Source organism: Trachemys scripta, chromosome 1 (assembly GCF_013100865.1).
Source record: "Trachemys scripta elegans isolate TJP31775 chromosome 1, CAS_Tse_1.0, whole genome shotgun sequence".
Lineage (NCBI taxonomy): Eukaryota > Metazoa > Chordata > Testudines > Emydidae > Trachemys > Trachemys scripta.
This window is the reverse complement of record NC_048298.1, coordinates 284,510,909-284,531,152: the sequence shown is the minus strand read 5'-3', so window position 1 is coordinate 284,531,152 and position 20,244 is coordinate 284,510,909. Positions and strand designations below refer to the sequence as shown.

At 41.2% G+C, this 20,244-nt stretch overlaps 1 protein-coding gene across 1 annotated transcript in view; it reads left to right on the top strand.

Annotated features, from left to right (window-relative positions):
- The window catches only part of VWA8 (von Willebrand factor A domain containing 8), a gene marked incomplete in the record, with an annotated part of 259,242 nt that overhangs the window by 223,898 nt on the left and 15,100 nt on the right, over positions 1-20,244 (top strand). The window contains 4 exon segments of the mRNA XM_034758419.1: positions 278-386; positions 1,127-1,283; positions 12,867-12,975; positions 18,467-18,592. Coding sequence (XP_034614310.1) covers positions 278-386; positions 1,127-1,283; positions 12,867-12,975; positions 18,467-18,592 — 501 coding nt within the window.

The window sequence follows — 20,244 nt, the reverse complement described above, 5'->3', positions numbered from 1 at the left end:
ACAAGTCCCAAGAGTGCTCCGTGGTTTGGTTGGTTTGCAGTATTCTAAGAGCCTGTGCAGCTCTGACCTTTCTCCTCCCGGCTATTTTTTTTACATGTTTTGTATTTATTGGCCTATGAAATAATACATCTCTTGAGTTCACTAATGGCCTATGGCTCTTAGGTAGGACACAATGTATTATCATCATGCCATCAGGATGGTCATAGATGGTCATAGAATTCATGCTGGGTATAATAATAAGAGATATTTTCAACTTACTTTCTTTTTATTTTCACAGATAACCATTGAGAGAGACAGTGGTTTGGAAGTGAGCTCCCCTAAGCATGGAAAGACAGATCCAGACAACATGCCCCATGTTGGCGGAAACACCTGGGCTGGTGGAACAGGTTGGCATTCAATGTCTTCTCATGATTTGCATGAGTCTTTGAAGAATGTTTCAGATAACTTTGGTGACGGTTCTAAATTTCAAAAGTCTTTTATCATTTAAATTATTTTCCTGCTGGCAGTTTTTAATCCACACTGAATGCAATTTGTGGAAGCCAAAAAGTTCATCAGAGTCATATAAACATAGATACCCAGGACCAGGCAAGTAGATATTAGAAATCTTTATTTCTTACACTTGGTTAAGGTTGTTAATATCTGATTCCATCCATACAAAGAGTTCAGTGTCTCCTAATTCTAAATTCTGAATGATATGACAGCAGTCACACTATACACAGTAGTGAAAACCATAGGCATACTATCAACAAATTCTGGAGTTACATTGTTAGTTTACAGTAACCAGAGTTAATAGTTTTAAGGGCTAATAGCTTTGAGAACTTAAAGTAGGAGTTAAGTGGAGTGTAAGCTCTCTGCACAGGGGTGAATTTCACCTTTGAAGAATAAAGGGCCTTATTTTGATCGCAAAACAGTATAAAACTGGAGTCAGAATTCTGCTTTACCATGGTATTACTTCACTTTTGAAAGTAGACAGTTATTTGCAGATGCAAATAAAGTATTTTCTATGGGACTCATGGAAACTTTTTAAAAAAATTTACATGCATTGGGGTGATAGTGGAGGTTTTAAAAGAGGAGGATTTATGTGATAGTTATGACACATTCTTGATTTTCATATCATCTGTTCTAGGTGGGAGAGACACAGCAGGGCTGGGCGGCAAAGGTGGGCCCTATAGACTGGATGCTGGCCACAAAGTTTACCAGATATCTCAGGCTGAGAAAGATGCTGTTCCTGAGGAGGTGAAGAGAGCTGCAAGGGAGATGGGTGAAAAGGCCTTTAAACAGAGGTTAGTATTCAAATTTTATTTCGGCCTCCATTCTGCCCCACCCCCACCTTGCCAAGAAGAGTAGCTGAATGGAAGCATTATAACAAAGATGGCTGAAATTGTTTAGATGAAATTACAATAATCACAGAAGAGCTCTATGTAAGCTCGAAAGCTTGTCTCTCTCACCAATAGAAGTTGGTCCAATAACAGATATTACTTCACCCACCTTGACTCTCTAACATACTGGGATCAACACGGCTACAACAACACTGCATACAGTAATCACAGGTGCTTAACAGTACACCTCCATATTGTTTAACAGTTTAAGACAGGAAGTGAAGAAAGCTATATCTAATTGAAACCACACTGTTAAAATGATAGGGTGATTTGTGTGGGCAGTTTGTAATTACCTAAGTGAGAATTTGGCCAGGCCATTGATGTAAATTCTCCTACTCTTATAAAAAATGTCATAATCATATACAAATTCCCATTTAAATTATGAGGAATTCAGATTATATACAGATGGTAAAAATACACCATTGTAAGCCTCAGTATCCAACAAACATTCCCTTTAAACTGCTTTGAAAATGATCCTTTAAAAGCAAAATGGCTTATTTTGAAAGGATCTAGGGCCAAGTCTTTGGCACATATAAATCGTTATAACTCAGATAACATTCTTAAGAGGACCAGAGTTCTTGCCAGCATTAGCATGATGTGTAGTGTCTTTTAGATGCATACTGTGCCAGGTTCTAAGACCATGCATAGAAATTCAGCACTTTTCTGCTGACTCACCACTGGTGTCAAACTGTGGTACCTTGCATAAAGATGCAGAGTTCTTCTGCTGACTCATATTGGCAGCCAGACCAAGTGGGTTCTATTATTTCCTGCCCAGGCTATAAGACAGTTTGAGAGTGTCACTGAGACAGAGGGAACTACTAGATGGAGAGTGAAATCCTAGAAACAACCCAGTTCTGGAGAAGCTCCATCAGGAACTGACATTTGCTGTTATTTAAGCAGGGTGGGAATGCCACTTGCTTACGCAGATATATAAAAAAATGTATTATTGTTTTTCTTGGGGGTATTAAATCTAGATTGTGCACTGCACTGTTGAATCACTAGATTTTTGTTTAATTAACAAAAAACATTTAGCTCTTTAACACTCAGCTCAAAACTTTATTTTCAGCAGTATTTTATTATCAAATTGCCTGTAGTGTTCTGTGATCATCAAAGGGGTTAACAATTAATTCAAAGCAGTTAACACAAAGAAAATATAAACACTGCATCAGAGCTGCACAGAAAATGATCATGGAAAACAAAAGGAATTGGAGAGAGTCCAACGGAGGGCAACAAAAATGATTAGCGGGCTGGGGCACATGACTTATGAGGAGAGGCTGAGGGAACTGGGCTTATTTAGTCTACAGAAGAGAAGAGTGAGGAGGGATTTTATAGCAGCCTTCAACTACCTGAAGGGGGGTGAGGGTTCCAAAAAGAATGGAGCTCGGCTGTTCTCAGTGGTGGCAGATGACAGAACAAGGAGCAATGATCTCAAGTTGCAGTGGGGGAAGTCTAGGTTGGATATTACAAAAAACTATTTCACTAGGCGGGTGGTGAAGCACTGGAATGGGTTACCTAGGGAGGTGGTGGAATCTCCATCCTTAGAGGTTTTTAAAGCCTGCTTGACAAAGCCCTGTCTGGGTTGATTTAGTTGGGATTGGTCCTGCTTTGAGCACAGGGTTGAACTAGATGACCACCTGAGGTCTCTTCCAACCCTAATCTTCTATGATTCTATGAAATAAAATGGCTTTTTAGAAAAACTTAGTTCAACTGGCAATATATACACCCACCGCAGCTTTATTTCCTTTTTCTACAACATTTTGCTCATTTATTTATAGAACCTTATGTTGGTAAATATTTTTACCTCACTATATATCTCTGTTCTTCAAAATGACTCAACTATTGCGGTTAGCTATGAAATATTTTGATATTTTGTAGCTTTTTGTATTATACATACAGATGCATACACACACCCCTCTCTCCCTCCCTTCCTCCCTCCAACATGCTTTAATCTTTTTTCCCTTCCCCCGGTCACCCCTTTTCAGAATGTTATCCTTCTTACCGGGGAAGGCTAGTGCCCACTGATAGATGACATGGGAATATTGAAGCTGCCTGCTATAGAACCTGAACATCTGCACCACGACATCTCCTCAACAACTCATGCATTATTAAAGTCCCAGGACTTATACCACTGGTGGGCAACCTGTGGCCCACGGGCTGCATGTGGCCCGTCAGGGTAATCCGCTGGTGGGCTGAGAAACAGTGTTTACATTGATAGTCCACAGGCATGCCCGCCCGCAGCTTCCAGTGGCCGCGGTTCACCGTTCCTGGTCAATGGGAACTGCAGGAAGCGGCGGCCAGCACGTCTCTGCAGCCCGCACCGATTCCTGCATCTCCCATTGGCCGGGAACGGCAAATCACGGCCCTGGGGAGCCGTGGGGGGCCGTGCCTGTGGATGGTCAATGTAAACAAACTGTCTCTCGGCCCACTAGTGGATTACCCTGAAGGGCTGCAGGTTGCCCACCTCTGACTTATACACACAGTACTGTATGTGGCCCACTCTTGGAGCTTGAAGCCACATTGACTCTGTATAACACTGCAGCTGTCCTCCTTGGACTCTCCTCTCCCCTCTGAGATAGCTGGACTTCTGTCCCCTCTGACTGATGCTGACGAGTTGGACTGCTTACTTGGAATTTTGTCTGGAACTTGGCCTAATTATCCTTCTCGAGCAGTTCAATCAGCTGTGCCTTGGTTAGCTTTGCCAACACTTAACCTTTTCTCACCAAACGGCTGTATAATCTTCCTTATGGAGCTGATTAAACACCATTTTCCTTACTGTTTCTTTGACTAACCCTGTTTTAGCTGTTGCAGTCACTTGTTGCAAAATACTACTGTTGTATCCAGTACTTGACAGTCTGTCACCAGCTATCATAGATCTACAGGGGGTTTGATGCCCCAGCCTTTAGAGAGTCCCTTTCGGTGTACTACTATTATTGCCAGACTTTCTGTTTAGCTTTTACAAGGATGATGCAGTCTCATGACTCCAAGACTGGGGCCTTTGGGTCACAACACCCTTGTTTGTCATAGTGCACTCTCTAGTAAGTCCAAATGAGTTCAGACTCCTGTTAGAGACTTTACCCCTGCAGGGAGCAATGCATGGCAGCCTTTTCAAAATAAGCCAGCATTTATTAGTTAACTGAAATCAACCTTTTGAAAGTCCTTAAGTCTGCATGGAAAAAGCCAAGTTTAAGTCAGAGTCTACATTGAAGCAATTGCTCCAACTTTCCATGGTTTGCTGGAGTCCATTGTCTCTATCTGTGTGCAGCTTAAGCCCTGGTTTGTTCACACCTGATCCCTTTGGGTACGTCTACACTGGAATGTAAGTCTGGGCTCAGACTCCAGCCCAAGCAGGATAGATGGTGATTCCTCTTTGTTGCTGGCTCCAGTTGCCAGGGGCATGCAAAACATGGCCCCACAGGATGTATTAGAGGCTGCAACAACTTCCTGTAAACTACCATAGGAAGTGCAGTCAAGTTTTCCCACAGTGCACCACAAACAAAGGGCTAGAGTGGCTACAGCTGAGGAGGGCTCTAGGAAGCCTGGGATAGGCTGGTTTGACTCGGGCCTGCGAAGTACACTGTAGATCAATGGTTTACAAACTTTTGTACTGGTGACCCCTTTCACATAGCAAGGTTTGAGTGTACCCCCCCCCCTCTAAATTAAAAGCACTTTTTTGTATATTTAACACCATTATAAATGCTGGAGGCAAAGCGGGGTTGGGGTGGAGGTTGACAGCTTGCGACCCCCCATGTAATAACCTCACAACCCCCAGGCGTCCTACCCCCAGTTTAAGAACCCCTGCTGTATATGGACTAGCCCTTAGAAAGGGGTCAGAGCAACACTGTATAAATGGGGGTTACACACTGAAGAGAAGAGGAGAAACATGAGGAGAAACAGCATAGGAAGGTCTCAGTCTGACACCTCTCCTTCAGAAGAAGGAAATCAAATGGAAAGTGCTTTCACAGATTATTTTATTCCCACTGGAGCATACATCTGATTGGGAAACTTCACTTAGCCTCTTTCTCCTTTCAACAGGAATCTGAAAATGGGGAGAGAAGTCCTGTCCAGCCTGGTTCTTGCTTCCCTCCCTCATCTTGAAGTAAGAGAGAATGAACACCAGTGTGTACATATCTCTCTATGCTATAAACCCAGGCACTTTCGAGCAGGCCGGGGGGGAGGGAAGGGAGAGGTGAACAGGGTTCCCAAAGGGGAGGAATTGAGATCTCCAAAGCAGGGGACTCTCATACTTCTGTCAATGCTTCATGGCTTTGACAGAGACACCTCTGAGCTGAAGAGCTATGCCTGGTCCAGCAGAACAAATACCATAGAATCATAGAATATCAGGGTTGGAAGGGACCTCAGTTAGTCATCTAGTCCAACCCCTGCTCAAAGCAGGACCTAATCCCCATACTTGACAGGCTCCCTAACCTAGAAATACTGGATGTGCTGGAATTATTAGGTAAGGTCGGACCCTACAACCCACTGCCTAGTTAGCTCACTCAACTGTCCCATCTCATTAGTTGATGGAGAACTAGAGTCCCCCACCCCATCTCCCTGGTGCATCAGGATGAGATGAGTTGTGGGGGAAAACAAGTCCCCATTCTCTACTGGTACCCAATCATCCCTTTTCCAGAATGGCTTCCTCTGCCTCATCAGAGTCCCGGGGATGCCAGGGTCCAAGACACATACCAAGGTGTTCTTGTTCTCCAAGCCTCCCTTCTCCACACTATTCCCTCTGATCATTCTCTCCCCTGATCTCCACCTCAAACATCTCCAGCTACTTCCATATTCCTGTACACCTCAGGGGAAGTCAGGGTGGGTTCTTGACTCTGCAATATAGAACCATAGAATCGTAGGACTGGAAGAGACCTTGAGAGATCATCTAGTCCTGACCCCTGAACTCATGGCAGGACTGAGTTTTATCTAGACCATCCAGGTTTGTCTAACCTGCTCTTAAACAACTCCAATGATGGAGATTCCACAACCTCCCTGGGCAATTTATTCCAATGTTTAACCACACTGACAGTTAGGAAGTTTTTCCTAGTGCCGAATCTAAACCGCCCTTGTTGCTTATCCTATTAATTGTCCTATTAAAACCCTAGGAAATTCTCATTAATAAAAACGTCATTGTTTCCCATCCCCCCGAAATAAACCCTAAATAGCAAGGAAATGCTAAACTAAAAACTGTATCATAATGCACAGGCATGAGCAAAGGCCAAATTAATGTTGCACAGGCACCTTTATTCTGGAATTTCTTAAATTTTGATAGGCTGACTTTATAACTTAACAACATTCTTTAACTTAGTTTTGTGTGCATAATTCCTAGGTTTTTAAAAAAGAAAACTAAAAAAAATCCATCATGTGGTACCATATTGACACCACCTGGGTCACTAGCAGTGTTGAACCTTATGATCCACCAACACATACCACTATCCACTTGAGTTAATGGAATAACTCACAGCAGTAGTTTGTTGTCATCTTCTAAATTGACCGGCACTAGAAGGGGATGAAAAGATGCTTTGCCAGTGGGTTTCACAGATATTTGGTGACAGCAAAGGAATGGTGAGACTAAGGAGTCATGGGTTCCATTTCAGGATCTGGAGAGGAGTGCATTCTATTGGTCACAGACCTTTCTGCCCATCTCCCCTCCTCCTCCCTCCCAGTCCTGCTCTCCTTGCCCAGCCAATCCCAGTTCTCACTCTGCAATCTGGCTCCTCATCAGATCTGTCCTCCTTCCCCTTCACCTCCTTCCATTTGCCTCACTAGTTCCCAGTCCCAGATTCCTTGCCCACCCAGTCCCAGTCTCCTTGCTGAGCCAGCCCCCGCTGCCTTCCTCATCATCCTCCAGTCCCAGTCTCTCACCCCACAAGATCCTTGTCACAAGCTACTCCCCCTCAAGTCTGACTCTTATCCCCTCTGCATTTGAGTCAGGCAGCTTCTTTCTCCAAGCCTGGGTGTCAGCAGGAGGAACACAGGAGAGAGATGCTCCCACCTTCTACTGCCCAGAACCAGCCCATACTGGGGTAGTAGCACTGCGTGTTATTAAGGCAGCCCAACCCTTTCCATGATAAGCAACAGAAAGCAGGGTCTTATAACTTTACCAAACTTCAACCATTTGGTCTGAAATTCTCCATGTTGGGTATCTTCCCCTGGATGAATTTTTGTGGAAAATTTCAGCCAAAACGGTTCAGTTTCTGAGACCAAATGTAGGGAAAAATACATTTTGCAATGTTAAAAAAAAATTCGGGTGACCTTTTCTTTGGAAAGCTCTAGCTTTCAGACTGCACTTGTGCCATTGTCGCAGAGCAACTGAGCCTGCCCCATCCCAGGGCTAGGGGTGCGAAGCCGGTCTTTCCCATAATTGCAGCTGGGCTGTGGTGGGGTTGGCACTTGAACTGAGGTGGGGAGCCTGTTTCTCCTGTGCTCACAGTGACCCCTCCTGCTGGCATCCAGGTGATGTGGAGCAAGAAGCCACCTGGACAATCACCAGACTGCTTGGGAGAAGTAGACCAGTGGTTCTCAAACTTTTGTACTGGTGACCCCTTTCACATAGCAAGCCTCTGAATGCGACCCCCCATATAAATTAAAAATACTTTTTAATATATTTAAAACCATTATAAATGCTGGAGGCAAAGCAGGGTTTGGGGTGGAGGCTGACAGCTTGTGACCCCCCCCATGTAATAACCTCGTGACCCCCTGAGGAGTCCCGACCCCCAGTCGGAGAACCCCTGGTGTAGATGCATGAGCACATGTGGGAGACCCGGAGCCAGAAATTCTAAATCAGCGTGGACTCTCAGGCCTGGACTTACAAACACAGAGCCTGCATGCTGCAGCCCCACACACCCTGGACTTATGTTGCAGTGTAGACATACACTTTGTCTTCAGACGCAGCTAAGCTGTGTTCACAAGTTAATGTCCAATGCTTGGTCTTCCATTGTCTCTCCATTTATGTGTATTGAATCCATTCAGTTCTTGATGGTGCATTTTGGTTCCACCCAGATAGGCCGACACCTATATGATTCCAACATCTCTCTCGTTGCTCTTGTCCCCGGGTAGAAATTAATCTGTTCACACTCAGTGGCTAGACATACAAAGTTAGTGGGTAAACTGAATAATGCTTCATAAAAATATTACAAAAATTCCCCCACTCTCCACATCTATTCCCCCTTTAAGAACAAACTGAGCGGAATTACTCCCAGTGATCTAGGGACATTCAAGCCCTTCCTTGGGACAACACATCAGCAATAATATTTGTATTTCCCTTAATATGAATTACTTCCATAATCCTAATTATGGAGGGTTAGACTCCATAACAACCTGGCATTAGAACCTTTCATATGATTGAGCCAGGCAAGCGATCCATATACAGTAAAGTGCCATTCATACAGATCTTCTTCTTCCATACATACTCTTACAAGCCCACATAGTTGCAAGACATTACTTTTCAATAGTTCCATAATTCTTTTCCCTAGGGAGCAGCTTTGTACTCAGCTGTGCAACTGGATGTCTCTCTTCCTAAGCATTAGTCTGCATCAACACATGTCTGAGGCATCTGTGAAGACCATAAAGGGTTTGTCAAAGTCTGGGTTTATCAACACTGGATCTTTGCTTAGGGTTTCCTTCAGTTCACAGAAAGCTGTTTGACACTGTTCCATCCAGACTACTTTGTCTGGCTTATGCTTTTATAATTCAATGATAGGAGCAGCTAGGGAGTTAAAGTGGGGTACAAATCTCCTGTAAAACCCCACCATCCCAATAAAGGAGTGGGCCTGTTTTGTTTTTTTGTTTTTTTTGAGAGAGCGAGTCAGCTGCAAGATTCACTGTTTATATGTAATTATCTGAAAGGACTACTTAAATATAGTGCAGCCTGTTTAGCAGTTCTGAGTGGGAGGCTAGGATTTAAAATTATCACTCCTGAAATTTCCTGGCTGAATACTACTGGCTATGGAAAACATGTCAAATCACTGACATTATCAGTTGAATAAAAGTTGCCTCTGTTTATTCTGCTACTCTCCACACCAACTTCAACTTCTAGAATTCCGAGAGTTCCTCACCCCTTATAAGAGATTTTTTCAGAAAGCTTGTACAACCTGTCATATTATTTCCAGATTTCATCATAACTAAAATAACACATGGGGCATTTTTATGTGTAATGTGATCATACTATTCAGCCATACCTGTAAGCACAATGTGTTTTTTGAGTTCTCAAAGATCAGACAACTTATGCAAAACTTCAGATATTGCATAGCTCTTTTGTTGAACTGTTTTTAATTCTAAACTAAGCACTGTGATTTTCTTATTAATCCTGCAGTATAATTCCCCTCTGTAGGGAGAGGATAAATGGTGCAACCACTGTAACTGTAGACATCAAACTAATAGACTGCAGTCTGCTGATTTTATCATTTTTCATTTAGCATCCACCTTGACATTTGAGACAATCCTTTGTAAATATTTGGAGGGACATGTGAATGTTAACAGTAGTGTAATCAAGCTACTTCTGGCAGGCGGACTTTCATAGTGGATGGTCACTGTTGTGATAATTGGGCCTATAAATTTACTCTCCTTGTGAGCTCAACTGTAAAAAGTATGTGAAAGTTCACAAGATGTCACAATAACCTATACTAACTAATGTTGATGGGGAAAAAATACAAAAAGGAGATAGAAAAGTTGAATTAGTCTAAACGAAAGGGCCTACTCGTATTGTTCAAGGACTGTTAAATTCATTGTTGGTAAAAACAGAATATCTGGAACTGGAAATTAATGAACCAGAATTGGTGTGTCTGATATTATGCTTAATTAGTGGATAAAATAATGAGGGGATGGGCTATTCCACCCACCATTCCCTTTGTGGGTTCTTAAAGAAAGACTTTGGGTGGGTGGAATAGAGAAGAACCAGACAGAGGCTACTGGAGCAAGCTTCTCTATCATGACTGCCTCCCCCACCATGTCCTGAGACCCTAGACCCTAGCTTTGTCTTAATTCTGAGGTGTCTTGACCAAACTGAGGCAGAGAGAGGGATCCAGATAACATCACCACCCCTACCAGCTCCAGCTGAATCCTAAACCCACCTGAGGTGAAACAGGATCTATCAGACTTTAGCAGCAGCCGCAGCAACAAACAGCTCCAGCTCATGTCAACTAACTTCTTCTCTTTTCCTCAAAAGGACAGATTTACCATCTTCGGTACCATCTTAGAGACCATCAAACGGGGTTTTTTTCCTTCTAAAACTCTCTCTGGCTAACGGAAGACAGAACAAGGATATAACACTATTTAATGTTGGACAGTTATGTTCGCATCTTGGCCCATTTATTCCACCTAAATTAATGCAATATTTTTGGCAGCCCAATGTGGGACTCTCTCAGAAGATGGCACTTCAGCAAATAAGCAATTGTTTTCAAAGTTAGTTTCAAACAAAACTTGGTTTTAATATTTTTTATGTTTAATGTAAGATTTGAATCCAGCTGAATCCCAGCTGTGTCCCAAACACCACCTGAGATGAAACGGTATTGGACTTTAAAACAGCAGTAACAACAACAGCTCTAGCTCATCTCAACTAACTTCTTCTCTTTTCCTCAGAAGGACAGTTTTTACCTTCCAAGAGACTCTCAAACAGTGGGGATTTTCCTTCTAAAAACTCTCTCCTGCTGAAGGGAAAGGGAGCAAGAATTGTTGTTAAAATGAAAGCCTTACTTAATACTTTACATTTCAAAGGTTAAAAGGATTTTTAATAGTATGTTTGCCATTATACTGAGCAGGCTGAGGTCTCTGTATACCAAACTTCAGACCTTTAACACTGTTTAATGTTGGGCAATGAATGGATTATGTTAACACCTTTGGCCTATTTATTGCATTTAAATTAATACAGCAGCACATAGACTACTATAGTAAAACATGATCTTTAGTTTAATATTTAGGAGGTACATTTTCTCTGTGTTGTGAAGGTATTAAACTCAGATTCCAGGAGTCACCAAGGTAAATGCCAGTGCACAATATTATTTGCAGTAGCCATGTTGGTCCCAGGATATGAGAGAGACAAGATAACTCTGCTACACACTAAAAACCATGGACTCAGCAGAGACTGGTTTTTATGGCTCATCACAACACCACACATGCCCTCATCTCCGCTTGCTAACCAATAACTGGCTACTTCATTTTAAGTGGTCTCTTTCAGCATATATGAGCCCCTTATGCTTTACAATCTGTCCCAACTTGTATTTAGCTTAGACAGTCTGGTTACCTTCCCCACACCTGAACAAGAGCTTTGTGAAGCTTAAAAGCTTATCCCTTCCACCAGCAGAAGTTGGTCCAATCAAAGATTTTACCTCACCAGTTTTGTCTCAGTGCACAATGTTGAGAATTTGCCTCTTCCTAGCTATGGTGCTGTAATAATCTTCTGTAATGACTGTCTCACTAAGTGTATAATTCAGTGTAGAAAAACATTAAGATCATAGTAAATAAAACAAAGTTGTAATCTTTGTTTCATTATTCATTAAGGGACTGATCCAACTCCCACTGAAGACAATGGGAGTCTTTCTGTTGCTTTCACTGTGAGTTGGATTCGGCCCTAATGCATCTTACCATGTTACCATGAATTAAGTTTTATCTCATCTAGTCTACCCACAGTTTTTGTACCACGTTACCTATCTCTGATTAAAAACCAATATTGTTAAAGGAGTCCAGCCTCCTGGAGTGGATGCAGTTGTACTGGTGTACCTCTACTGGAAATAAGCTATACAGATATAAACACCTTTGTACCAGTATAACTGCATCCACACTAGAGCGTTGCACTGCTTTCACTGTATTTGCTTAGAAACAGATAAAGCAGTAGAACATCTGTGTGTGTAGACCAGCCCTACAGGGAATGGTATAAAATATATATACCAGTATCAGCAGCTCAGAAATAATTCTCTATTTTAGACCTCCTAACACTGAGCTCTGTGTTCTGTCTTTTGTTCAGGACAATTCTTTTAAACATTTGTTCTGAGGTTACTTTGTTTTGTAGAGAGTGTTTAAAAGGTACTAACTAGTTATAGGTCTATGGGGACAGACTTGCAGAGCACTACTTGACCTTATCTTTGTGTTAAATGTCGGTTACCCAGAATGTTTAAAATACATTGCAAATGAGGTACACACCCTAACAACTCCCTTTATGTACATATAGCAACACCTGAGCCAGCAAACGCTTGTGTAATTTTATCACAGTTGTTGAAATATATGACTTGCAGCCTAATCGCTAAAACAAAAGGATCTGAGACTGCTAAAGGATTAATACCCTCAATACATTTTAAATGTGATGTAGGCTTTGTGGACATCCGTTATTAACTGTCTCTTCAGAAGTCAATAAAAGCAGCTGCTACTCCTCAAAGTCTGTCCATTCTTGTTGGAGCTTAGCCATTATCAACAAATAAATTTACCCCTGCCTGTAGAAATGGATTAGATGTTTTTTTGCATGATTCCATTCTTAATTTTTTAGCCTCTTTCTTGCTTCAGATTAAAGGAGATCCAGATGAGTGAATATGATGCATCTACTTACGAAAGGTTCTCTGGAGCTGTCCGAAGACAAGTTCAGTCTCTCCGAATTATCCTAGACAATCTGCAGGTAACGCTTGATTTATTGGTAAAGGGGACTGTCAACTCACTAGATTAGGGCCAAAATATTACCAACTGTACTTTAACATTATATCACTATTTGATTAATAATATCTTTGGGAGTCGAGAGCAAATTCAGGTCCTACATGCAATTAGGGCAAACACAGGAATATGTGACCATTTCAAAAGCAGCATTAAAGTGGACCTGTATTCTGGCCAACCAGACAATCAGTATTCCCACACAGCTCACCACAGGGATGACTTGTTTAGGAGCACAATTAAACTGAGTGAGAAAAGAGACATTAGGGGATGAGGTGGATGTGTGTGACAGTGCATGGATCTCGTTCCATGTCCCTGATTCTGTCCTAGAGCCCCCCGTGGCTCAGAAGTGTGAACAAGGCAGACTTTCATAGTGGGCCCATGGCACCTGCCTGGTCATAGCTTTTCAGGAATCCAACTGTGTGTAGCAGAAAGCTTAAATTTATAAAGCTTAAATTTGACTCGGTTTAAAAGGAACCTCTCATTGGCACATTTAAAAATAAAAATAGCTGCTCTCTTTATGTAGGATATAACCAACAAGAAAGTTTGTCCTTTATTGCCTTTGTTTGCTGTATCATCAGTTAATTAACCATAGAACTGTGCTAGCTTCCAGCAGTGCTGGTACACAAACACTGTAAACAAAAACAAGTATATTAATTTCAAGATAAAAGTGAAGAAAGTGGGGAAAAAAGGAAAGAATTTTTATATTTTTAATGGGAGCGGGTGGGGCTATCAGTAGGGATGAGAAAACATAGAACTAGTAAAATTATCAGGCAGACATTCCTTATTTCAGGAATATAAAGTCAGTGGTGCAATTAAAAGTGATGTCACTTTTAGGTCAAATTTTACTGTGTAATTATGGTTTTGAAAAATAAGCTCCTTAAAAATCCTCAATCACTTTCTAACTGCAATAACGAGACATACAAATTCATAACTTTTCAAATTACATTTGAAATAAAGGCAAATTTAAACTTACTATGATTGTATAATGTGCTCACATTGTTTATATTATTCAGACCCTAATATTTGTTTACTTGTCTCTTGCTTTATTGTGAATCCTTTAAAGACATCATTTTATTGACATCAAAATAACTGAAAATCATTATGGAAAAATTGTTTTTTCCTTAAGAGTTTTCAGGCATAGTTTTCTCTTTCTATTTTAACAGCATCGCATGCATTTGCAAAATACATTAAAAACACTTCTGGGTGTTTTTTGTTTTGTTTTTACTGTATAGATAGACTGGAAACTGTATGCAATTCTATGTGGAAGGGATAGTCATCGAATATTCTAAATAATTTAGCAGTATTTTGGAGAAGAAACTAGTTCAAATTTAGCAGGAAAGAACAATGTCAACTCGGTTTTCCCTTAAGATATTTACAACTCGAATACTTTTAATTAATGCATAATCAGAATAGCAAATATACTTTAAGGAGAAGCTGTCATCACTTGAAACACATCTCTGAAAATGACTAAGAGAATAGGATTAGTGTGAACCATGCCGCTAGTCAAAATATTTTCTTCCCACGCTTCTTTTTTGAATGTCCTCAAAGCTATAGCTTTGTCAGTGTAAACAATAACTAAACTAAGGATATGCTCAGTGAAGCTGAAACTTTATTGCCTTCTGCTATTTTTCCCTTGCTGTCTACCAAGAGGAAGCAGATCACAAATACTTGAAAGAACAGTCGTCCTCAGAACTTGGTGTGTTAAAGACCCATCCATGCTCAAATGCTTGTAGTCAGTGCTGTGAACAAAATGTCATCTCAGCCCATTCTACTGTTCCTTTCACGTTTGTGGCTCTCCATGTGAGACAGGGCAAACTGGCCATCACTTGTGAAATTTTGGTAGGGTTTGTATATATCGTCTGAAAGTTAAAGCAGTCAGAAAAGTAAAAGAACCAAGGCAGGATGACAGACTGCAAACCTATTGACCTAAGGCAACATCAGAGGAAGATGAGACTTCCACTTTGTAATTTTTTATGAATGAGAAGAGATGCCCAAATCATTTGCTTTGCAGATTTCCTCATATTCCTCTCTGCTCTTGAAGTATAAATAGATCTTGTAGAATGAGCTCTTGAATAAGAAGGATGAGTTCTGCCCATTCTCATACAAGATTCATAATGCTGCCCCATCCCGTATGAAGATGGTGGCTTTCACGGTTTTAAAACATTTGTCCTTGCCCATCTGGGAAATAAGACACCTGTTTTCAAGAAAGATATTGTTCTGTCCAAGTAGAATTTAATCACTAAGCAGGTAATGGCACTTCACCACCTTATGGTGAGAAGGGTTGGAAAAAAGGAAGAAAATATTGTATCTTGATTTAAAGGATAGGAAGAAAAAACTTTGGGTAGAAGTTCTGATGTCCATAATCCCACTCTGTCGGGGGGAAAAAAGGGTATTTGTTTCACTGATTCTTCTTGCAGATGTAAAGTTACTTAGACAAGAAAAACAATGAACTAATAGCGATTGGTCCAAAGGATTGTTTCATCAGTTGTTTCACTATGAAATTCAGCATCCAGTTGGCTATGTCGGCTTGAAATGGAGGGTGACATTTTCTCACTGCCTGGAGAACCTAGAAATGGGGGTGTAAAGCTAAATCCCTTTTCCTGAGTGTAAACAGACGACTGCTAACAAAGCCACCTGGACATGTAAGGCTTTAAAGCTCAGACCTTTAATGAATCCATCAATTAAGAACCAAAGGTAGGTTTTGCTAGAACTGATTTCAAACTGAGGACCTGTTCAGAACACCTACATTTGAACACATGCCAGAGGCAGTGGGCTGGGATGTAGAATTCTTTGTGGACTGTAGTTGGTCATCAAATAGCTGTCCAGAGTGTACAAAGTTCCAGAGATCTGTCCTCTCAGATTCCAGGCATGCAGTTTGAATTTCTCTGGGATTGGCAAAGCATGGTCCCTGCTTCAGAAGATCTCTGATGAGAGGTAATTTCAAAGGAAGACAAACTGAGAGAACCAGGGTCTGTGAGGCCAATGAGAGAGCATTAAGAGGACACTTAAGCCCTGTTGCCCTCATAATCATGTGACTCCAGGAGCACTAGACAAAGATCTATAATACCTATGCCTTAATCCAGTCCCACTGATGTTTAATTTACAGGAAAGGAGTGTAATGTACAACTTCTCACAGGTTGGGAGATGGACACACACAAACCATCCCATTCCACTCCCAAATAATTCTCTCTTTCCATGAAAATCTCGGCTGTACTGCCAGGACGAGTGGATTAAAGTTGAGATCCTGTGAATCCGACCATACACTAAGTGAAACATGAAACCCACACTCAGCAAATAGACTGTGCTACCTTCAAATGGACCCTATGACATGCAAGTCATTGTGAAACTATCCTTTGAAATGTTCTTAAATACATTATTTTTGTCTAAGCACCCAATTCTTCAGTCATCAGAGGGGATGTATTCAGTGGGAGTATTACTAGCGTATAGACGACAGGATGAGCTGTAAAGAATGGTACATCAGTATTAAAAGTCAGAGCACAAACAACCATGGTTGCAAAAAGTTGTCTTGATTATTACTATTTGCAATGTTTTGATTGTAAATTGCATACAAGATTATTATGAATGCTGTTGTAAAAGGAGCCATGCATAGACCATTAGAATCATAGACTTTAGACTTTAAACTTTAAGGTCAGAAGGGACCATCATGATTGTCCAGTCTGACCTCCTGCACAACGCAGACCACTGAATCTCACCCACCCACTCCTGTAACAAACCCCCTAACCTATGTCTGAGTTACTGAAGTCCTCAAATCATGGTTTAAAGACTTCAAGGTGCAGAGAATCCTCCAGCAAGTGACCCATGCCCCATGCTGCAGAGGAAGGTGAAAAACCCCCAGGGCCTCTGCCAATCTGCCCTGGAGGAAAATTCCTTCCTGACCCCAAATATGGCAATCAGCTAAACCCTGAGCATGTGGTCAAGACTCAGCAGCCAGACACCCAGGAAAGAATTCTCTGTAGTAACTCAGATCCCACCCAGGGCCGGCTCTCCCATTTTTGCAGCCCCAAGCAAAAAAAAAAAAAAAAAAAAAAAAATCCACCCAGACTGTGCCATCCCAAGAATGCACATGCTTCCTCCGCTGGTGCCTGGAGCCGGCCCTGATCCCACCTCATCTAAAATCCCATCACAGGCCATTGGGCATATTTACCGCTAATAGTCAAAGATCAATTAATTGCCCAAATTAGGCTATCCCATCATACCATCCCCTCCATAAACTTATCAAGCTTAGTCTTGAAGCCAGATACGTCTTTTGCCTCCACTGCTCCCCTTGGAAGGCTATTCCAGAACTTCACTCCTCTAATGGTTAGAAACCTTCATCTAATTTCAAGTCTAAACTTCCTGATGGCCAGTTTATATCCATTTGTTCTTGTGTCCACATTGGTACTGAGCTTAAATAATTCCTCTCCCTCCCTGGTATTTATCCCTCTGAGCAATCGTATCTCCCCTCAGCCTTCTTTTGGTTAAGCTAAACAAACCAAGCTCTTTGAGTCTCCTTTCATAAGACAGGTTTTCTATTCCTCGTATCAACCCTAGTAGCCCTTCTCTGTACCTGTTAAAGTTTGAATTCATCCTTCTTAAACATGGGAGATCAGAACTGCACACACTATTCCAGATGAGGTCTCACCAGTGCCTTGTATAACGGTACTAACACCTCCTTATCTCTACTGGAAATACCTCGCCTGATGCATCCCAAGACCGCATTAGCTTTTTTCATGGCCATATTCACATAGGCGGCTCATAGTCATCCTGTGATCAACCAGTATTCCAAGGTCCTTCTCCTCCTCTGTTACTTCCAACTGATGCTTATAACAAAATTCTTGTTATTAATCCCTAAATGAACAACCTTGCACTTTTCACTATTAAATTTCATCCTATTACTATTACTCCAGTTTACAAGGTCATCCAGATCTTCCTGTATGATATCCCAGTCTTTCTCTGTATTGGCAATACCTCCCAGCTTTGTGTCATCCACATTAGATAGGGTTCTCCTTCAGTGTAGGTATTTTTACGTAATACTGTTGAGTTTTGCCTCTGTTTTAGTCATCCAATACATTTTCTCACAGTACCTGGATGGAAAACACTTCTGTTGTGCCTGTCCCTCTAGCTCTATGGATTTCTGCATAGATTCATTTGTGTACCATTTTCCAATATATTTGCAATTAAAATGCAAAGATTACATGGTCCATATTTCAAAATTTCTATGTGAAAAGGCTTAGAAGTAACAAAAATTGTTGGGAAAATATATTCTTTGTCAGCAATAATTAGTCTCTCAGCAAGAGATACCCGGCATTTATGAAAATGTGTTTGGATTTCACCAACTTGTGCCAGAGCTGTCAGATAATTACAAAGAAAACCCATATTTGTGTCATGTTCTGTATCTCTTAAACAGTGTAAAATGTGCCAACAGCACTGAATGAATTAAGGATGCTTTTCTTTGGTAGGCCAAGGGTAAGGAAAGACAATGGCTGAGACACCAAGCTATTGGAGAGCTAGATGATGCCAAAATAATTGATGGACTAACAGGAGAAAAAGCTATTTATAAACGACGGGGAGAATTTGAGCCAGAAGTAAGTATTCCATAAATAATGGGTGCAACTAGCAAGTTTACTAGTTCCTTGAGCTTCATTATGCTAGCCTAGTAAAGATGGTTAACAAGTTCAAATAAAATTAAATCACTATCACATGTCTTTCCTCACTAACACACTTTATCATACTATAAGAAAACTTTCAACACTCAGGTTTTTTGGATTTGCAAATTAACAATTGTTATGTGAAATTAATGAGAAAATGCGTGAATAATTAAAACCTAAATAAAAACTTTTAAAAATCTACTATTTTATGACTACTCGTAATTTTGGACGTTCGTCAGAAAAAATTTTTGTTAGAATTATATGAGTCACTGAAAAAGAAACCAGTTGACACATACCAACAAATCAACTTTAAGGTTAGTTGTCTAGATCAGTGGTTCTTAAAGCCGGTCCGCCGCTTGTTCAAGGAAAGCGCCTGGCGGGCCGGGCCGGTTTGTTTACCTGCCGCGTCTGCAGGTTCGGCTGATCGCAGCTCTCACTGGCCGCGGTTCACCACTCCAGGCCAATGGAGGCTGCGGGAAGCAGCACAGGCCGAGGGATATGCTGGCCGCCCTTCCCGCAGCCCCCATTGGCCTAGAATGGCAAACCGCGGCCAGTGGGAGCCATGATCGGCCGAACCTGCAGACGCGGCAGGTAAACAAACCGGCCCAGCCCACCAGGGGCTTTCCTTGAACAAGCGGCAGACCAGCTTTGAGAACCACTGGTCTAGATCATCATTATACACCTCTACCCCGATATAACGCGACCCGATATAACACGAATTTGGATATAACGCAGTAAAGCAGTGCTCCAGGGGGGTGGGGCTGCGCACTCCGGTGGATCAAAGCAAGTTCGATATAATGTGGTTTCAACTATAACGTGGTAAGATATTTTGGCTCCCGAGGACAATGTTATATCAAGGTAAAGGTGTATTGTAATAGCCAAATTTAATATAGCCAATTATTTTTAATTTTAATTTTTAATGTTTACACATGAAGGAATTTTATTTTGCAAACAATCATTTAGAATAGCTTTCTTCTCAGTAGCTAAATACATATTTGATACAACTCTCTCTCATTTATTTTTCATATTACATGGTCTCACTATTTGTTGTTTTGAACAGCTTATGCAGCCTAGCCATCCTACATCAGAGCTCAGTAAGGGAAAAGCTATAATATCCTAATTTCCAGTACTCTTCAAAGTGCTGGTTTTGTATTTTTCAATACATTTTAAAAAGAGCTTACCTAGTGAAAATGCTAAGGAGGCAACTTTACATTCTGAATTAAAAATATATAAACATTGGCTTCAATGGGATTGGGGACGGGGGAGTTGATATTGCAATCATTTGCATTAATAACAAAAAGAAGAAACTAAACTAAAAATTCTCAAATGGTTGCTGAATGAAAGAGAAATATTTGGAAGTCAGTTACAGATAAACATTTTAAATATTTGGTTTTTTGCCAAACCATCTTTTAATAGCCTTTCATTTGAATCCAGACTTGTCTCATTGCATATGGGATAAAATACCTTTCTAGGACCTAGTATGCCAGAAATTGTTAAAACAGACATTTAAGGGGGAGGAGGCAGAGGGGATGAGGAAAACTTTACAGTCAGAATGTACAAAATTAAGGAGTTAATCAGAAAAAGACTTA